Source organism: Diabrotica undecimpunctata, chromosome 3 (genome assembly GCF_040954645.1).
Source record: "Diabrotica undecimpunctata isolate CICGRU chromosome 3, icDiaUnde3, whole genome shotgun sequence".
Lineage (NCBI taxonomy): Eukaryota > Metazoa > Arthropoda > Insecta > Coleoptera > Chrysomelidae > Diabrotica > Diabrotica undecimpunctata.
In genome coordinates, this window is record NC_092805.1 from 157,176,341 (window position 1) to 157,195,777 (window position 19,437).

A 19,437-nucleotide genomic window follows, 5' to 3' on the forward strand; every position below is an offset into this window, starting at 1 on the left:
TATATATATATATATATATATATATATATATATATATGTAATTAGCCATTATACAATAAAATAAAAATTATTTCATCTGTTTATAAATAAAAGCTCATTTGCATTCAGCAAGAAAATCATATATTGGCATTATTCCCGTTATTTCTTCATAACTTGGCTCACCCGATACATACACGAAAGTCCATTATACCCACATATGATCATTGTTGTTATTGTCCGCATCGACAATAGCAACCAGACAAACCCAAACAAGCGCAAGCGCAGCTCGATCGCGTTTGATCAATCACCGAAACAGTTAAAAAAATTATCATTCGGACCATGAGGAGTCCCATCAGAGTATGCGGAAACGTCCTCGAGATTAGTTTTTGGGGCCCTCTTCGAAGGGTTCGCACGTGCACCAGGTCGGAATGTTATGGAGATGGCTAGTGATCGGACTAGTTGTAGTGTGGGGAAGTGGAGGGAGGGTGAATTCTAATGAGGAAGTGGACTTTTCTACGGTGGATGTCAGAAAATTGGCTACGAAGACCTACGGAACAGGTGGTTGTTAGCTTTTGTAATAGGACCTATATTAGATTGCACATTACTATCAACATTGTCACTGTACTCGATTAACTGGCACTCTATACATAAAAAATCACAGAACAATCACTATTTAAGAAAGATGACTCCCCCGCGATGAGAAAAGTTTCTTCTATATATTAAATTTTGTTGTGTGTCTGTCTATTATAATATTATGTCTTATAATACATGTACAGAACTAATAAATTCTGTAATAACTTTTTTCCTACTAGCATTTAAAGAACAATAAAATTGATATTTATTTTGGTATATCACGTTTACTTCGTTCACGAAGTTTCGTCTTTTATGAGTATGTGCAGAGAGAAGATTGGCTTTGCTCTTAATCTAAAAATTTAAAGACTAATAATGTATAGGGAATTTGCAGGGACTTAACGATATCTTATTTGATCCCCATTGCCATTGAAAAATGTTGGGATGATTCTTAGGGGCTTCTTGGCTTAGGGATCAATGTAAAATCATCGAAAATACCAAAAAAATTTGTCCTACCTTAATCAACAATCGACAAGTCGCTGGGTTTTTCAAAAATGTCACCTTTCCTGATAATGCCTCTGTTTCGTACTCATCTGGCCATTCTGTATATAGTGAATAAAGAGATGTAGTTGTCTTCAATAGTTAATACATTCTAGCTTCTTCATATTTTTCACATAAAGTTTTTCTGCTTAACGTAACATAAGTAAACATTTTATATATCGTGTTGATCTTATAAAAGGACTTTTTTCTTTTTCTTGTAGTATTTATCTATGTAGTTCCGGATGTTGGATGCGAACATGGCTTCTTCTTCTTATTACGTCTCCTTCCAAAAATTGGCGATCCAATTACAATTATTTTTGAAACAGCAGCACGAAAGATTTCTGCAGATAAACCTCCTCAGTTTCTTTAACCATGGATCTGACGTCTTCCTACTGACATCAGCATATTCTACCGATTATGGTGTAGCCTCCTTACGTATGCATTCTTCATATCTGCCCATGATTGTCTAAAATTCGCTTTTGTGTGCCATGTTCTACCGGCTTGTTTCTTTATGTCATAGTCCAATCTTAAATTTGGACGTCTTCTTGGTCTCTTGACGCCTCTTGGATACCACAGTGTAGTTCTAGTGGACCACCTATTGTCAGTTCTTCTCACTAAATGCCACCCACTGTCATTTTAAAGATTTAATTCTATGGATTACATCAATAACCTTGGTTTTCTGTCTGATCCATTTTATTCTTTTTCGATCTTTCTTTGTTATACTTAGCATGCATCGCTCCATTGGTATACAGTGATCGAATGCTTTTTTCTTCAGGTGGATTGGCATCTTCGATTTGAATATAACTGCATTTTTACCAAATGATGTCCAAGCTAGTTTCAGTCCTCTGTTAATTTCTGGAAGTAAGGAGCCAGATTTATGTCCCAGGTATACATACTCGTCTACTGTCTCAAGTGCAGTGTTTTTTATTATTACATCTTGGACATCCACTAGCTCGTTGTACATGGTTTTTGTTTTTATCAAGTTTATTTTTAGGCCAACTTCATTTCAAGCTGCATTTAGGTCGCTTATAAGTTCTTGTAATTCTGCAGGATTATTAGCAATTATAACGATGTCGTCTGCAAATCTTAGATGGCTGAGGTATTTTCCATCAATGGATATTCCTTTGTTCTGCCAGTTCAATTTGCTGAATATATTTTCTAGAGTTGCAGTGAAGAACTTTGGTAATATTGCGTCTCCTCTATGTACGGTTTGTCAATGCCTTGGTTGGTCAAAGCTTCTATTACTGCCTTAGGATATATAGAATCGAATGCCTTCTCGAAATCTATGAAGGTTAATGCTAGCGATATTTCATATTCTTTAGCTCTACTCATTATTTCTCGAAGTGTATGAATATGATCTATGGTACTGAATCCACTTCTAAAGCCAGCTTGTTCTCTCGGCTGTGCAGCTAATGCGTTTGTTAATCTGTTGTTGATGATCTTTGTGAATATCTTATTTACGATTGGTAGTAGATTTATATGTCTGTAGTTTTTGATATCCTCTTTGCTACCTTTCTTATGAATGAGAATTATGTTTGCTGTATTCCAGTGGTCTGGTATGCATCTAGACTTAAGCAGTTCGTAAGTATGCCTGCTAAGATTTTTCAGGTTTTATTGCTAGCGTATTTAAGCAGTTCCACTGTTATAACATCTATTCCAGCTGCTTTACCGCTTTTCATTTTTGCAATTGTCGATCCTACTTCTTCCGGAAGGTCTTTTGGTACATCTTCTTGGTTACTGATTACTTCTTTAAGTGTGTTAATGGCTTTGTCTAGTTCACTGTATAATTTAGTTACGAGTTGTATTATTTCATTTCTGTCTGTAATTCTGGTGTTTTCGTTTGTTAGAGCAACGATTTTCTTCTTCCCAATGATTAATACTTTTCTTGTTTTCTTATAGTTTTTCCTTTTTTTGATTGCGTTTTCTACCAGTCTTTCATTGTACTTTCTTATGCCTTCCTTAATACTTTTCCTTATTGTCTTAAAAAGTTCTGTCTATTGTATTTTCCGCATATTGCTGCTTACTTTGATTTTCCTTCTTTGTTTTAGTATTATTTTAGTTGTATCAGACAGTTTACTATAAAGATTTTGTTGTTGCGGGCCTCCGATTTCTTTGGCACTATCAAGGATGATTTTCATTAATTGAGAGCTGTCGATTTGGTCATGTATTCTTTCATCAATTGTCCTTTAGTAGTGATCTGAGTTTTCTTTTAGATTGATAATACTCACACTAGTTACTCTTGGTTTTGTGATTAATTTTATTCTTTCTAGTTTTAGATCCAGAACAATTTTAGCTCTGATTAGTCTATGGTCGATGCCTGTTTCAAATTTATTCATTACAGTGACATCTTTTATTGTAGCAATCCTGTTGGTTAGAATAAAGTCAATTTCGTTCTTAGTGATTCCATTTCGTGCTACCCAAGTCCATTTTCTGTTTGATTTTTTCTTAAAGAATGTTTTGGTAGTGTGCAAACTAAAATAGTCTTTCTCTATCCCCTATCTATTTCCCCTCTCATTTCTATCACCGACTCCCACGACTTGTTCCTTGTCGTTTCGTATTTCTTCGTCAGTGTGAGTAATCGTTGGGGCGTATATTTGTATATTATATCTCTTTGATAATTGTAAGGTTAAGCTAGCTAGTCTATCTAAGATACTAGTGATTTCTACTAATCTTCGATTAAAATTCTTGTTGATTATTTATTGACCATCTTTTCTAACAGTTTACATAGTGAACAAGTGAGAGAAATTGGTCTATATGATTCTAGAAAATTTGGAGATGAGTCAATACTTCTAATAGAAATTGTCGTTGCTTGTCGCCATAACCTTGGGAACTCTTTTTGAGACCAGATCTTATTATATAAATTAGTAGTTTGAGTTATGTATCTGGATAAAGATTGTTTCAAAATACTGATGGAATGTCATCTGGACCGGCAGCTGAGTTATTTAATTAGAAGATAACTTCGTTTAATTTTACGAGATTAAAAGAAAGATTAATAGAACTGGTGTTAGAAAACATTTTGGAGCTGGATATGTTGGTATCTGAGTTATTGCTAAGATTCAGAATCTTTGATTTATCCGAAAAGTTGGAGGCGAAGATATCTGCAATATGTTGATTATCGGTAATTGTTTAATCCTGCAGGGAAATGGCGGCAATTTTGATAGATGTAATATCACTTTTCATACGTCTTATCATTAATGTTGTGTATTTTAAAAGTGATTTCCAAAGTGGAAATCGAAACGTCAAAAAGAAACTTAAATTGTGGCTTATTTTCATCAAAAATAGTAAATTCCATTAAGATGCCACAAGAAAATAGCTTCAGAACAGTCTTATTTTTGACCACATTTGTTCGGATGAAGTGTCTTTTGTGATTGAACTAACGTAGTGATTCCATAAGGCTTTCCTACTTTCTTTTAAAATACGCCTGGACTTGGATCTAAGTTTTTTAAAAGTTATTAGGTCCGTGGTCGTACAGGTCTTCTGGAATGTATTAAATGCTTTTTTGCATTGTTTGAGTAGTATTTTGCACGATTTATTCCACAGGGAACAGGTTTCCTGGAAGGATAAATCACGCATTTACCAATACATCCTCAACAGATTCAGTTAAGTATCTATGTCATTGTTATAGAATAATTCATCGGTTCTTCCCCTAACAGTGGTTCTGAAAAGTTCCCAGTTTTTTTGAGGGATTTTCCATTTTGTTATAATCCTTGAAGGCATTTTTGACTTGTCGGGGATGTGAACAAGGAAATAATACCTTTGAAAAAACTATTATTTTAAAGCTCTGGTAGGTTGTTTGCTATTAACGTCAGACTCTACATGAAGTTGCAACTTCATGTAGAGTCTTACGTTGGCATGTTATCAAATCCACTGGTAACTCTAACATCTTAACATATAAGATCTAATAATGTAAAATAAACTTTAACGGGTTTTTACCCAGATATTTAGTGGCTCTAAACATGTACAGCTAGACACTGATGATGGGATATGGATTCCGAAAACGTTTTGTCGTTTTGATATAGCCCGATTGGGTTTTTAATATATACCTTTTATAAAGAATTTTAATATTTTTTTTAAACAGAATTGCTTATAAAGAGGAAGAAGAAGAAAAAAATACTATTTTCTCATGATTTTATTAAACTTAATGTATTCAGTTGGGTTTCGTCTTTCAATAATAAGGACCATAATTTCTTGCGTTATAATTTCGTCCTTTCGTTTTTCGTCAATCCGATTTTGTTAACCTTGTTTACTTTGATTTTAAAATACTTTCATTTTAAACAACTTTCTTGAGCATCTTCATTTCGTGCTGGGATAGATATCGTTACTATTTCGTTTTCGACCTTGAAATTTATCTCTTTCTTTCTTTTTCCGGAGATTTTTTAGTTGAACACTGCATCACCTATTTAACTAGGTGCGATACTAAAGAGGCATTATCTCCAGGGTGTCGATGTATTCGTCAGGGAGTTCTTTGTTGGCAGACGTTAGCAGTTTTGTAGAAAGAAAAGAGTTTTTTAGGATGTCTGGAGTATTTCTGAAGGATAAGTGGGAGTTTTGAGAATGTTTCGATCTCAGAGAATCTCTCAGTTATGGTTGGGATATTCAATAGTTCATGAGTTCGAGCAGAGTCGAACCTACAGATAAAGTCTGTATATTGGTAATTTACTTTTTGCGGAAATACGTCAGACAAACAGCTCTTATGTCTATTCTCGATTGAGCAGAGCATATATATTTACTCTATACTCAATCACAGGCTGTATGAGTGTTTTCTCTTGCATCCGTCCAAATTTGCGACATAAAGCACTGAGCAGACTGACTCTTTTTCTGACCTTGTTACTGGTTGATCTCAGATTTTGTCATCATTGTAAAATTCTAGTAAACACTACTCCCGGGTACTTGATTTGATCGCTGAATTAAAGACGATTTCTCACTAGCACCAGGACAATTCCCTCTTCAGCTTGCTGGTTGTGGTAGCCGCTCAGGTTTGGATCATTAAAGGTAGGTAAGAGATGTGTTTTACTTGGGTTCGGTGTTACTCTACATCTCCTATAGCACCTATCAATGTGGTTTAGATAAGTTTAAGCACGCCTTGCTATGACATCTGTGTCTCGTGATGTTGTTACGAAAGCAGCTTCGTCTGCGAAAGGCAGGTATTGTTTGTATATCTGAGATTAGAGAATATAACCTTGGAGCATACCTGCTTTGGAAATAAAGGGTATATATAGTTGAATTATGACCTTTACCAAGTGTCAAAGCTATGTTCAGTAGTTTCTACATCAGTGTGGTATGCCAGACTTGGTCAAGGACTTTATGAACATCGAGTGAAAATTTTGTACTGTTTAGACTTTATATTTGGAGGGTGATGCATTCAGTGAACATAGTGTGAGGTAAGTGACCTTCCCGAAAGTAGAATTGGAATGGGAGAATGATATTGTTTTTAGCTGTAAAATCCGAGAGTCTCTTCTTAAGAATTCTCTCGAAGACTTTACCAAGCAAGTATTGAAAAAAATCGGTTTGTAGGAGTTGAGATCAGTCAAGAGTTTGCCCTTATTAGGAAGCATGATTGTGTTGGTGACTTTCCAAAAACTTGCAAAGTAATTTTGCAGTGTCATAGTCTACGTAGTCAAGTAAAATTGCCACCTGGCAGTATCTAGAATTTAGCGTATTGGGGAAATATTTAGTTTTAACCTTGATTGTTACAGCTGCTGCCCTCTGCCGTGTAGTACTTTTGGAAAAGTAAGCCGCCACTTCTGCTATTGAAATCAAACTAAAGATCTTTGTCTTGGCCATTGTTGTCATCTTTATCGGTATTTATAGGTAGGGATTCGTGTAATATTTCATGAAGGTGGCTCACAATCTTCTGAATTTCGATTCGCTCCGACCCATTATCATCCGGGCATCTATCACTAAAGTGATACGCAATGTGGACGCGCCAGAATGGAATAACTAATGTGGTCAACAGAGGTGACTTTGGTCTCTTTGTTACCATGTCAAAAGGTATTTATTAACCTACTAGGAGAATAAAATGGACTTAAAAGTTTGGATGTTTAATTTGTATAATATTTTTAATGAAAAAAATATAGAAAATTGTTTTTCCAATATCTTCTAATATTTTTGAGCAGTGTAATAAGTTGAAATGTCTAAACAATATACGGTAAATCTTTAATCAAAAACTCTATATTCACTATTTAAGTACATCAGGAAATGCATGACATCCGTAAATTTATAGCGATTTCACTACGGCACTTTATAATCGTTGACATTCTTTCACAAAACCACGAATTTCTAAGAGTAAATATTTTATGTAAAGGGTTGCTAGGAAGACAAAATTAAGTTAAATCAATCCTTGGGGGTCTTCGCCTTCAGGTCTTTTCCCTTTGATGGAGTTCGTAGTGCCATGCACCGGTATGATCGGATTGCGGAAATTCACGCATTTCTTTGTATAAATTTATTCAAAACATGCCATCATGTTGTGTGGCTTCTGCTACTTTTTATACCCACTGATTGATTATTTAATATTCTAAACGGTTTTAATTGTTTGGGGGAGAATTTGTAAACAACAATGACTATAGGAGAACGGATGAAAACCAACAAAGGGAAGTTATACCTATCGTGTTATATAGCTTTTTAATGAACATCCTTTGTGTTTATTTTTAAATTCAAGTAATTTCTTTCAAGAATTGTACAAATCACGAATATTAGATCAATGAACTCTAGGTTTTTAATGACATGCTACTAAATATTCCCAATATTGTGCAATAATATGTCTTTTCTCGAAAGATTGTTAAAACTATCTACCAAATACGAGTAATCTTATGACAACGTGAAATTTATTATAATGCATTTATCTTATGAGATAAATGCCATTAGAAGTGTCTTTTGTGAAAATTAGGAGAATATAAGTCATTCTCGGCTTAAATTCTGATATTATTTTATTCTATCCGTTGCATCATTATTGGATACATATACAAGACATTTTACATCAAAAGACAAAAAGAAATAGTTCAAGTTACTAGAAAATACCTTATTTCTACGAAAAAATAAGTGAGGTTTATGACAAAAATAATAAAAAACACATCAGCAATATTAAAGTTCAACTCCAACTTCTTCGTCAGTCTCTGGAAGGACATCATTTACACTATTACCTCTAGGTAGATTTGAATATTCGTTAAGATCGTTATATTTTTGTGCGGAAATTGACAAAGGGTTTGAAAATAAGTTACAATTTGGCGTATTCTTTACTTTACCGCTGATGTGTATGATCTCCTCTTGAGCATCTGAAGCAATCGAAAACTTTGTATACTTCTTAGTTGGTTCAGACTTCTTGAATGAAGCAAATCTAATTTTGCTTATTTTTCCTGCAAGATTTCCTTTAAAATATTTGTCTGATATGTCACCCCATGATGTGAAATCTTTATGAAGCATGGGGTGAACTGCATAAGGTTCAGGAATGTTACGAGATAATTCAAAAACAGTTGGCCATTGTGAAGGTGCCCAAATAATATGCTTAGCTATGCTTTTTTCTATAACAGAATGCATGCTGTCAACTGGTATGTAAGAGTGACATGGCAGAAGATAATTAATCTGGATCATATGTATATTTTTACAGAACATCAAGTTGTAGTGGGGAGAGACCAGAAGCGTACGATTCTTATTTTGACCTGGGCATGAGTCACAATAAAGCAGTAGCTTCGTGATTGTCCACGGTCATCAATTTTTTTCATAAACGATAAACGATACTAGACATGTGGCAGTTTCCTAGGCTTATTCCAATAATAGCAGTGGTCTTTTCTTGTTGTACTTTCATAGAAAGTAAAGTTATGTGCCAATGCCAATTTTCTGGAGTAATAAAGTAGTCTACTTTCCCCGTACGGTGTATTTAAAATTTTCTGTAAGTCGAACGAGACACACAAGATACTTTTATTTGTCTCATGGATTTTTTGATAATATACAAATCTCTTCTTGCTTTCAAATTTTTCTTCATCATGTTCATGCTTTCCTACTTCAGTTTCCGGTCTAGAATTATTTTCGAAACCAATACACTTGACACCTTTGTCTTTCTTGGGAATATGAATTCCAATATTGAATTCTCCCGTAAATATGTTTCTAAATAACCTCTCTGACTCAACATCTATTTCTCTTTTCTTATATAGATTATAAAGATTTGTACTATTCTTAAACTTATTGGGCAAATAAAGTTTGGTGAAATATTTTCTTGCATAGTGTGACTGCACTGCTGGCAAACTTGTAATGAAGTTTCTTACAGAGTTTAAGATTTCATCCTTTGAAGGATAGTTTTTCCTCGCAGATCCTCTTTTCCCAAACCATAACAAGCATTAGAAAGTATGTAATAAACATCTTTGTGATACATTCAAAGTAGATAATAAAAACTTCAGACAAACTTGACGTTGGCCTTCACCTTCATTAATAAAATAGAGAAATGTATCGGACCTTCTGCTTTCGTTTTTTACTCTCTTTCTCTTAACATATTCTTTCTTTGATATCGAAACAAGCCAATCGCGACGTCGCTGTGAGATAGTGACCAAAAGTAATTAAATATATTCAACCTTCTTTCCTCAGATATATCGTCACAGTAATTAGTGCATTTCGTTGACATAGAATTGGTCCTATTTCTTCTGCTGGAACTTCTATGCCATTTTTTTTTTATATTTTTTGCCACTTCGATACATTAGTTGCCTTTTGCTCGCTTTATTAGGTTGTTTTTTCTTATATGCTGATTCTCCCACTGTTCCAGTCTCAGCAGCAACCGCTTTTCTTTTCTTCTCTTTCTTTTTCAATATCTCTTTGGCATCTGTTTCATCTGTCCTATCTTTGTTCTCAGACGACCCTTTACAAGAACTTGAATCGTATTCGTGCTCTAAAATTCTTCCTTCTTCATCTAAAAAGTCTGTATAGGCCGATTTTAAAACTTACTACTAAAGTTAGCTACATTGCTAGGTCCAGATGTGACATCATCAGCTGAAACGTCTCCGCCATTTCCACTACACAAGTTTATACCCACGGTTTCTTTAAGAACTGGTGATTTTTGAACATCTTACAACAAATTTTAATTTGTGTGTTGAAGTAATTTTGCTGGTCAACTAGGGTGTCAATATCCAAACATTGATTATTATTTGAGTGAATCTGAATTTCTTGGGAAATTATTGGTAAACACTCATCAGTTAAAATTATTATATTGTTTCAAAATGACACCAATAATATTTTTTAAAATAAATGTTCGATACTAAATTTGAATACTATCTGTAAATGAATATTACTGTTTTTTTATTCTTAATACAAATTCGTACCTACTGTCACAAATTTCACTTTTAGTAACAAAAATTCAAAGGATTGACTCTAAACAGAGTAATGACAAGAAACTGAAATCAATTATAGAGCATTTTTATATCTTTTATGATACTCTCTAGTTTTGCTGTTGTAAATCTTTCAATATTTTAAACTTTGAGTTTAGTATGAGAATACTATGTATAAAAATTAAATGTTTCATTGCCAAGACTGAAATTCTCTTAAGCACCAACTTTTATCAGGATTTCTCAAGAGATTTATAATAAAACATTTCCCATTTGCCGCGAACATGTTGGCTCACACTGTATACCTACCATAAAATAGAGTTTTCGTCATAGGCAGCGGAGTATGACAACGGGATTCATTAAGTCCCATGCTCTTCAATTTGATCATGGATGAAATCATCAAAAACGTTAACAAAGGAAGTGGATATAGAATGGGAAACAACGAAATCAAAATACTCTGTTACGCAAGATGAAGATAGTCTGCAAAGACTGGTCCATAGATTTAACATAAGAGCATAACAATTTAATAAGACAATCTTCAATAATCTCGACGACTATGTCTTGAAGAAGGAATAAAACAATTCTGAAAGCTAGACCAAAAGAGTGTTTCTGTAACATCCCGGCCAAACTTTCTGACTGCAGCCCTAAGAAACTGTGTTGTTTGTATATATATATAGCTTTCGACATCCTCTTCCATGTCTTCTTCGGGGCTTTCGAAGTCTCAGTCTTCCATCTTACTGCATGTATACCCATTACTGGTTAGTGATCAGTATAGTAGTGTGTGATATTCTAACAATTTGAGACAGCAGTTTTCTTTCAAAAGTTCAGAAATTTCAAGAAAATATTTTTGCATTGTTCCACTCTGCTCTTGATTTCAGTCTCAAGGTTCCAACTGTTAAATGTCCCATTCCTCTATATACATCTTGATCTTCTTCATGTGCCTCATCCTTTAAGGACATCGGCGATCATCACGGCCCATTTTACTCTGTGTAGCAGTTCTGAAGAGCTCTAGTGTTATTTTTTCACTCCACTGCTTTAAATTTTTCAACCAGGGCCCTGATTCTAATTGAGATTTCGACTCAAAACATGTCGAAATTAATATGGCGACGTCGAAATGCGAGTTTGCGAACCTTGTGGATTTCAGCTGAACTAACCAAACGACGTCACTAATTTTCGACTTATCGAAATTAATTTCAACTTCAAGAAAGTGGTTGAAATTTCATTTCGAGTTGAAATTAATCTGACATGACTGACTGGACTAGGAGAAGTGAACTTCTCCCAGTCCAGTCCTGAAGCAAAAAGTATTAATATGGCTGTGTTTTACGGACATTTGCTAGTTTTGGAGGAATTAGAGAGGATAGATATCCGACGCTCATAACGGAGGATAAAAAGAATGTTACGGGATACTCAAAATTCTTTTTCACTAAGTGATGCTCAATTTAATCAGCAATTCCGGCTTAATAAACAAGCTGCAAATTATTTAATAAGGGTATTAGAACCATATTTGGAAGAAGGTGTTTATGCCTCTAGGATACCCAAAATGTTTAGGATTAGTATTACTAAGCTCCAGTAAATTTAAAAATATATTAGAATATAACCACTAAGTCAAATCTTAGTGGTTATAACTTAAGGATCTCCCACATCGCCTTTTTTTTCTTGCCATCTTTTCTTTCAATTCAAAATATAATTGAGAATGGCCAATATTTATGATTTAACAACTCAAACAAGAAAAAAAAGACGTTCACGTAACGTAAACAAAACAAACAACAAACATTCAACAAGCGTAGTGCAGCCAATAAACAACAGGGCCAACCCAAATTTTCAGCAGTGTCAAAATGATAAAGTAAATATCCCCAGTTTTAACTACAATCGAAATGAATGAGAATCGCTAGCGATTGCGACTGTCATGGCGTAGTCGCTTTTAAATTTCGACATCGAAATGAAATAGAATCTGGGCCCAGGACGTGCGTCGTCTCCCTGGTCCTTTAACCTTCTATTTTTCCTTGTATAAAGTATAAATAAAGTAATAAATAAATTATTATAAAAATAGTGTATAAAGTAACTCATTTTCTTTCTTTATAGTGTATTTCTTTTCTATCATTTCAAAATGTTGGGGAATAATTTTTAAGTCCTTTTAGTTCAATTTTTAGAACAAAAATAGATCTAATAAAACTGTATGTAGTGCATGAATCAATCAATAAAAATACCCATTCTACTGACCTCGTAAATATTTGGCATCTGTACCTAAATACTGTGAGAAATGATCGCTCGTTGACCCATTTTCTTGGATCAGTACACATACACATCGTGCATTCTTTTGTGTACCTATTGCATTAGTAACTGGAAACAAATCCATCAAACATTCAGGACCGGGTCCGTTCTAATTGACCACCTGCGAAGCGGTAAATTAGGTTGTTATTTTGAGAGTGAACTTCGCAGCTGTTGATCCAATTGTTATATTTGTTGTAACCTTGACATTTGAATCATTGTTACTAAATAAATTATTGGTGGATGTAATAAATGTTATTACGTATTCTAATTTGATTGTTAGTTGACAAAACTTATCTGAATTTGAATATAAATTCTGAATTTGCAAATTATACAAGCAGAGCCTGTTATCTAAACCAAATTAACGAAATCAGCAGTAATCAAAACGTTTGATTGACCAAGAGGAAACACGTAGCAAAACCTTCGAAAAAATTTTTTATAGCGGTTCTATGATTCAGAATTTGGCTGGGATAAAATAAAAGTAAATATAATACAAAGTGTAACAGAAGTTATACAAATTAAAGTGGGTGCCAATAGTCCAGAAATTAAAACCAATTACAGCAATTCCATATTTGACCTAAGTCAACACATACCAGAAACTATAAAATGCAGAAATGTAGGAACTATAGAGGAAAGTCTGACCATCATACCAGAAACAATAAGAGAAATAAAAGAACAATACCTGAAGAGAGATAAAGAGAAACGGAAATCGTTGATGACCGATAAAATACTTAAATTTATGGATCAGAGAAAAAACAAAGAAAATCTCCAAGAGTATGAGAGAATACATACCATCGTCAGAAGAAAGATAAGAGAAGCTAAAGTAAAACAAAAAACAGAACTATGTCAAGAAATAGAGATGCATCAGAGTCGATATGATAACTTCAATGTCCATCGAAAGGTGAAGGAAATAGCTGGAAGGTTCCGAAAACGCAACAGCAAAAAAATAACAGATGATGAAGGCAATCTTGCCATAACCAAAGAAGATAAAAAGAAAGTATGGGAAGATTCCACGACCTTAAAACAATACAAGAATACACGATTGGAAAAAATTCAGGTCCCCAAATCCTACCAGAAGAAATAACGACAGCCGTCAGACAAATGAAGGATGAAAAGGCACCGGAACTTGATGAAATTCCTGCAGAACTACTGAAGCTAGTAGATGCAGAACAAATAAAAATAATAACTGAAATATTTAATGAAATATACAAGGCAGAAAAAATACCAGTAGAGTGGTTCAAATCGGAGTTCGTACCATTGCCCAAAAAACCAGAAGCAAAAGTTTGTAAAGACTATAGGAGCATAAGCCTAATGAGCCATCTGCTAAAGCTGTTTTTCAAAGTCATCACAAAAGAATTTACCGGAAATATGAGGAACAAATTGAGCAAAATCAGTTTGGATTTGTGAACGCCGTTGGTACGAGGGAAGCTTTATTTAGCGTGCAGCTATTGTTTCAGAAATGTAGAGGTGTCAGCTGTTGTTTCTGCATGCCTAATTGACTACAAGAAGGTTTTCGATAGAGTCAGTCATGGACAAATGATGGAAGTGCTAAAGAGGAGAAAGATTGACGGAAGAGACCAAATAAGAGACGGAAGAAACAAATAATAGCTAATCTGTATCGATGGAGATGGAATATATACAGATTAGGTCAAAATCTTAAAGGGAGTGAGACAGGGATACATAATTTCACCACTGATATTCAATCTGTACTCGGAGCACATTTTTAAAGAGGCTCTAAAAGATATTGATGAAGGCATCTCAATAAATGGAGTCAAGCTCAATAGCCTGCGGTGTGCAGATGATACAATTGTCTTTTCCAATATCATATAAATTAACATTAAGCAAAACTTAATTAACAAAATAACGGAAACAAGTAGAACATATGGACTGGATATAAACACCAGTAGAACCAAGCTAATGATCATCAGCAATGAAAACATAACTGCAGCAATTCTGTTATTGAATATCTGAGCAATGGTTGTACAAAAGGACCCTAAAGAGCCCATGGTCAGACAAAGTCACCAATGAAGAAGTACTACGGAGGATGAACACAACTGCGGATTTGGTCAACATTGTTAAGGGCCGTAAGCTGCAGTACTTGGGGCATATAATGAGAAATTAAGGCAAATATGAGCTACTCCAATGTATTTTGCAAGGTAAAATTGAAAGAAAAAGGGCCCAAAAACAAAAAATAATATCCTGGCTTGCTAGCCTGAGAGCATGGTATAGAAAGACCTCCACACAGCTATTCCGTATAGCATCCAACAAAGTCAAAATAGCCAGAATGATCTCCAACGTTCGGAACGGACAGGCACCCTAAGAAGAACAGATACTACAAATAAAAGGCTTTCCAACATTTACTTTAAACATATCTTTTGGAAAACCTAAAAAGATTAACATATGTTATGCCCAAGATAAGGTTTTGATTGTAAACTCTATAGAAAATACAGCAAAAAGTAAAAATTCGAAGATATCTACTACATGTTTAAAACCAAAATTCAGATTCTCACTCAAATCTGTGCTTTCTACGATGTTCAAAGGAAACAGACGATGAATAAAGCGACGTGGGGAATCTAAAATTGCATTGGACATCATATCGTTTCATCTAAGTAACAACATCATTTGATGAGCTGGCTTCTAGTACTCAAAATACCAGTAAATAAGATTTAATTTTACGTTTAGGGATTCCTACTAAGGCGCTCTGATGACTCCTAAATAGGACGAAATACGTATAAGTAAATTGTAGAAGCACTATACGTAAAATCAAATCTTAACTGTCTTGACTATTGGAAATCTTTAGAGGAGGCAATTAATTCATTCATTAGGCTTTGCAATCCCTAGCGATTATAGCTAACGCCATGGCGTTCAAAATCATATTCTTATTCTTGGGTGAGGTGGATTATTCCTCTGTGTCATTTATATCTTGCTGTCGTGACTCTTTTCTATTTTTTCATGTCTTTGCACTGAACTTTCCAGTCTTTAATATTCATGATTCTTATATCATCTACATTCCAGCTATCTTTTTCTAGGCCTTCCTCTACACCTAGGCGATAGTAGTGTCCAGTTAATTATCCTTCTCAGCATATCTGAGTGTGGGCATCTCTCTATATGTCCTATTCTAAGCGATAAGATTTTATGTATCTAACAATATTTTCTCCCTTTAATTCTTCTTTAATTTCGGCATTTGTTTTCAATCTTCTATTCTCTGGGAGGAGGTAATTAGGTTAGTTAAAATGACTATGTATTGTATCTTGCACTGTGGACCGACAAAAGGCTACGGATAGTAGGAAGCATGACAGAAAAATTCGAAGTTAAGAAAAGATTGGGACAGGCGGATCAGTTGTCAACTGTACTTTTTAATTTCGTGTTGGTGACAGTGCTGAGAGGAAGCAGAATATGAATAAAGTAAACGGAACTATCTAGATAAGAGAAGCCAGGTTCTTGCCTTTGTCGACGATATAGTGCTAATAGCAAAAATGAAACGAAAATTACTGGAAATATTCAAGTTTATTAAAGAAAAGTCCCAGTCCTATAGATTGGTAATAAACACGAGCAGAAAACAATGTGTATGAAAATTGAACAGGACACAAATATTAATAGGCAAATGAATACAGACACAAACAATAAGAGTAGGAAATATTGTTTTTTTAAAAGTTCATGAGTTCGAGTACTTAGGGATTACTGTATAAACAATTGAGAAGATAACCTAGAAATCGAAAAGAGGATTGCGAGACGAAGGAGAACCGTTGAAGCGCTGCAGAAATTATGGAAAGCAACAAACATATCCAGGGCAGCAAAGCTGAGGCTATAGGGAAGGGTAATCCAACCCACAGCTCTTTATGATAGGTAAACCTGGACCATGAACAAAAACCAGAAATTACGTAGAATATCTGGGAGCGAAGTGGTTTGAGAAAAGATCTCGAAAGAGTAAGAGATGCAGAAAACCTTTGAAGGTAAAGGACAAATGCAGAAATTAGAGTTAATTAAAAAGTTTTTCGGTAATGCTGAAATTAGCCAAAAGCAAGTGGTCAGAATAGCAAAAAGAAGTTGGATAAAAGACTCCCTCCAGAGAGTAGAAGTGATTATTGGCGAAAGACCACGGAACAGTTGCTTAAAGCTTGTCAGGAAGACTTTAAAATAATAGAAATAAGGAAGTCGAGAACTGTGCAACGGTCAAAGAGACGTAGTTAAAAAACTTCAAGCCATGGGCTTATAAGTCCTGTTGTTCTTTATATGTTAAATATTTATTTCACCAGGTTAATTGTTCATCGGTCAAAGGACTAGAAAAGACAACAAAGGGTCTTACTACTTCATCCTTTACCAAAAACGTTTCTATATGAATCTTACAAGAATATGTAGCTTTTAGTTAAATAATGTGTTATGCGCAATCATCCATCAGAAAACAAAGAATAAATGGCGTAAATTCCAAAATATTTTCGGGTTTACACTACGGTTCTGTCAAATTAGTAAATAAATAAAAAAATTATAAAACTTGCATGTTAGCGAATATACAAACAATTACAGCCAATTTTAGCTTCCCGGAGTTCAAACTTTAAACCTATTGTATACGAGGTGGAAAACAATAATATAATACGAGGAACTGAAGTAAACGTTCACCAGTCGGAAAAAATAGCTAAAGAAATAGAATACCTGTATTATATACAAATATAATGGGTTATAATGAAACAAAAAATTGCCAACAAAAGGAAGATGGATACATTTTTGTCACCTCACCAAAAAGATCCCAAAATAAAACAAAAGCTAAAACTTTTACTAAGAAGAATTTACTACCACCCCCAATACTGGTAAAAAATATGAAAGATGTTCAGGTTTGACTCCGCGTTGAATAATTTTGTGTTTTGACGACGTTTCGTCAAGTTGTTGCACTTGCAATTGTCAAGACAGGTAGTAACGCTTCTTGCCAGTTTTTGAAGTAAATTTAAACTTCAAGCAGCAGCAACAAGCCTAACTACATGACCTGACAATAGCAAGTACGACCTTCCCGAATTATGGACAAAATAATGGTTTTTATCAACACCAAAATTATACCACTTATTCAATCAAAGAATTCAAGCCCCGGACCTGACAACATCTCAACCATATTTCTTAAAGCTTTACCTGTAGAAGACAAGCAGTATCTACTAGACCTCTACAATTTTATTTGGACAAAAAATGTCTTTCCTGTTGATTGGTATAAATTTATCATAATTCCCGTACTTAAAAATGGTAAAAATAAATCGACACCAGAATCTTACAGACCCATCTCTTTAACATGTTCCATGTGTAAACTACTCGAGAAAATAGTCAGTAATAGATTACTGTGGCAACTAGAGGAAAATAGACTTCTTAGCTCAATTCAAAGCGACCTACTACTGATAACATAGTAGACATAGAGTTTGTTGTACATAAATCATTTGGCTGTGGGTAGAACTGTTTAGCTGTTTTCTTCGATATAACTCACACCTATGACACAATTTGGAGACAAGGTATTTTAAATACCTTGTCCAGCTGATCAATTCAAGGAAACATCTTGCATTTTATCCGAAACTTTCTCCTGAAGCGACACATTTCCAAGTTCGGGTAGACAGCACTTATTCTGATATTAAAACCCAATCAGACGGTATTCCTCAAGGGTCCACTCTTAGTGTTACTTTATTTCTTATTGCAATCACTAATATTGCCAACTCACTTGCACCTCTAGTCAAAGCCTATCTATTTGTGGACGACCTGGTCATCTACCCAAGAGGGAAAAACTTATCATTAATACCACATCATATTTAAGGAGTCAATAGCAAACTAGAAAACCGGTCTAATACTACTGGTCTGTGGTTCTCTTTTAATAAAACAAAAGCTATGTTTTTCAGCAAACGCTTTAGAGCTAGTTTAATCCCTCCAAACCTAGTATTAAATAACGATTCTATTGAATATGTAAAATCTATTTATTTTCTTGACATGAGATTAGATAATCCTTTAACTTGGAAAGAACATGTGCACTTTCTTCGATTCTACATAAAATGGACTAAATCTGTTAAGAAGTATAGCTCAAGAAATGGGGTGCGGACTTTCAAATAATAATGATTTTATGCAGATCTCTAATTCGCTCAAAAACTTCAATACTAAAAATTCTCGATCCAGTTATAATTCCGCAATTAGGATAGCATTGGGGGCACTTTATACAAGCCCTATTAAGAGCATTGTAGTGTGACCCTAGGGAGCTTTTACTTCAGCTTAGAAGGGAATATTTAAGTCTTTCATATGCTACAAGGGTGGCGGCAAATCCAACCATTCCTGTTTTCAGAAACAATTTTGCTGACAGATTTTTCTCGACGTTTCAAAAAGAAGATTAGATCTACCATTATATTATTGTATTAGCACAATTCAAAATAATCTAGACATCACTGTACATCCTATATACACACCTACAAATTCTGATAATCCTCCACAATATTTATCCCAAAGCGCGATATTAGTCTTACATCATTTAAAAAATTTGATACTTCATCATACCTCTTTAAAACCAAATCTTTAGAGAAGTTAAATAGTCATCACAAGTCCATACACATTTATACTGATGAGTCAACATCGGAAAATGGAGTGGGTGCTGCATTTGTACGAATGGCCATTTCAACTCCCTAAGCAATTCACTATATTCTCTGCTGAACTATTTGCCACTCTTCAGGCAATTAAAGTCGTCAATAAAAATAACATTGTTAATAGCTTAATAATTAGTGATTCATTGAGTTCATTATCCTGATTAAACAAACTTTTTACTAAA

The 19,437-nt window shown here is 34.4% G+C and overlaps 1 protein-coding gene across 2 annotated transcripts in view; it reads left to right on the top strand.

Annotated features, from left to right (window-relative positions):
• The first annotated feature begins 381 nt into the window (after positions 1-381).
• Positions 382-19,437, top strand: part of LOC140437648 (uncharacterized) — a 53,448-nt gene continuing 34,392 nt past the window's right edge. The window contains exon 1 of one of the 2 annotated variants that reach the window (XM_072527278.1): positions 382-537. In XM_072527278.1, the coding sequence (XP_072383379.1) occupies positions 408-537 (130 nt within the window). In that variant the 5' untranslated portion in view covers positions 382-407. The remainder of the gene's footprint in view (positions 538-19,437) is intronic. The other variant, XM_072527277.1, reaches the window with a different exon arrangement.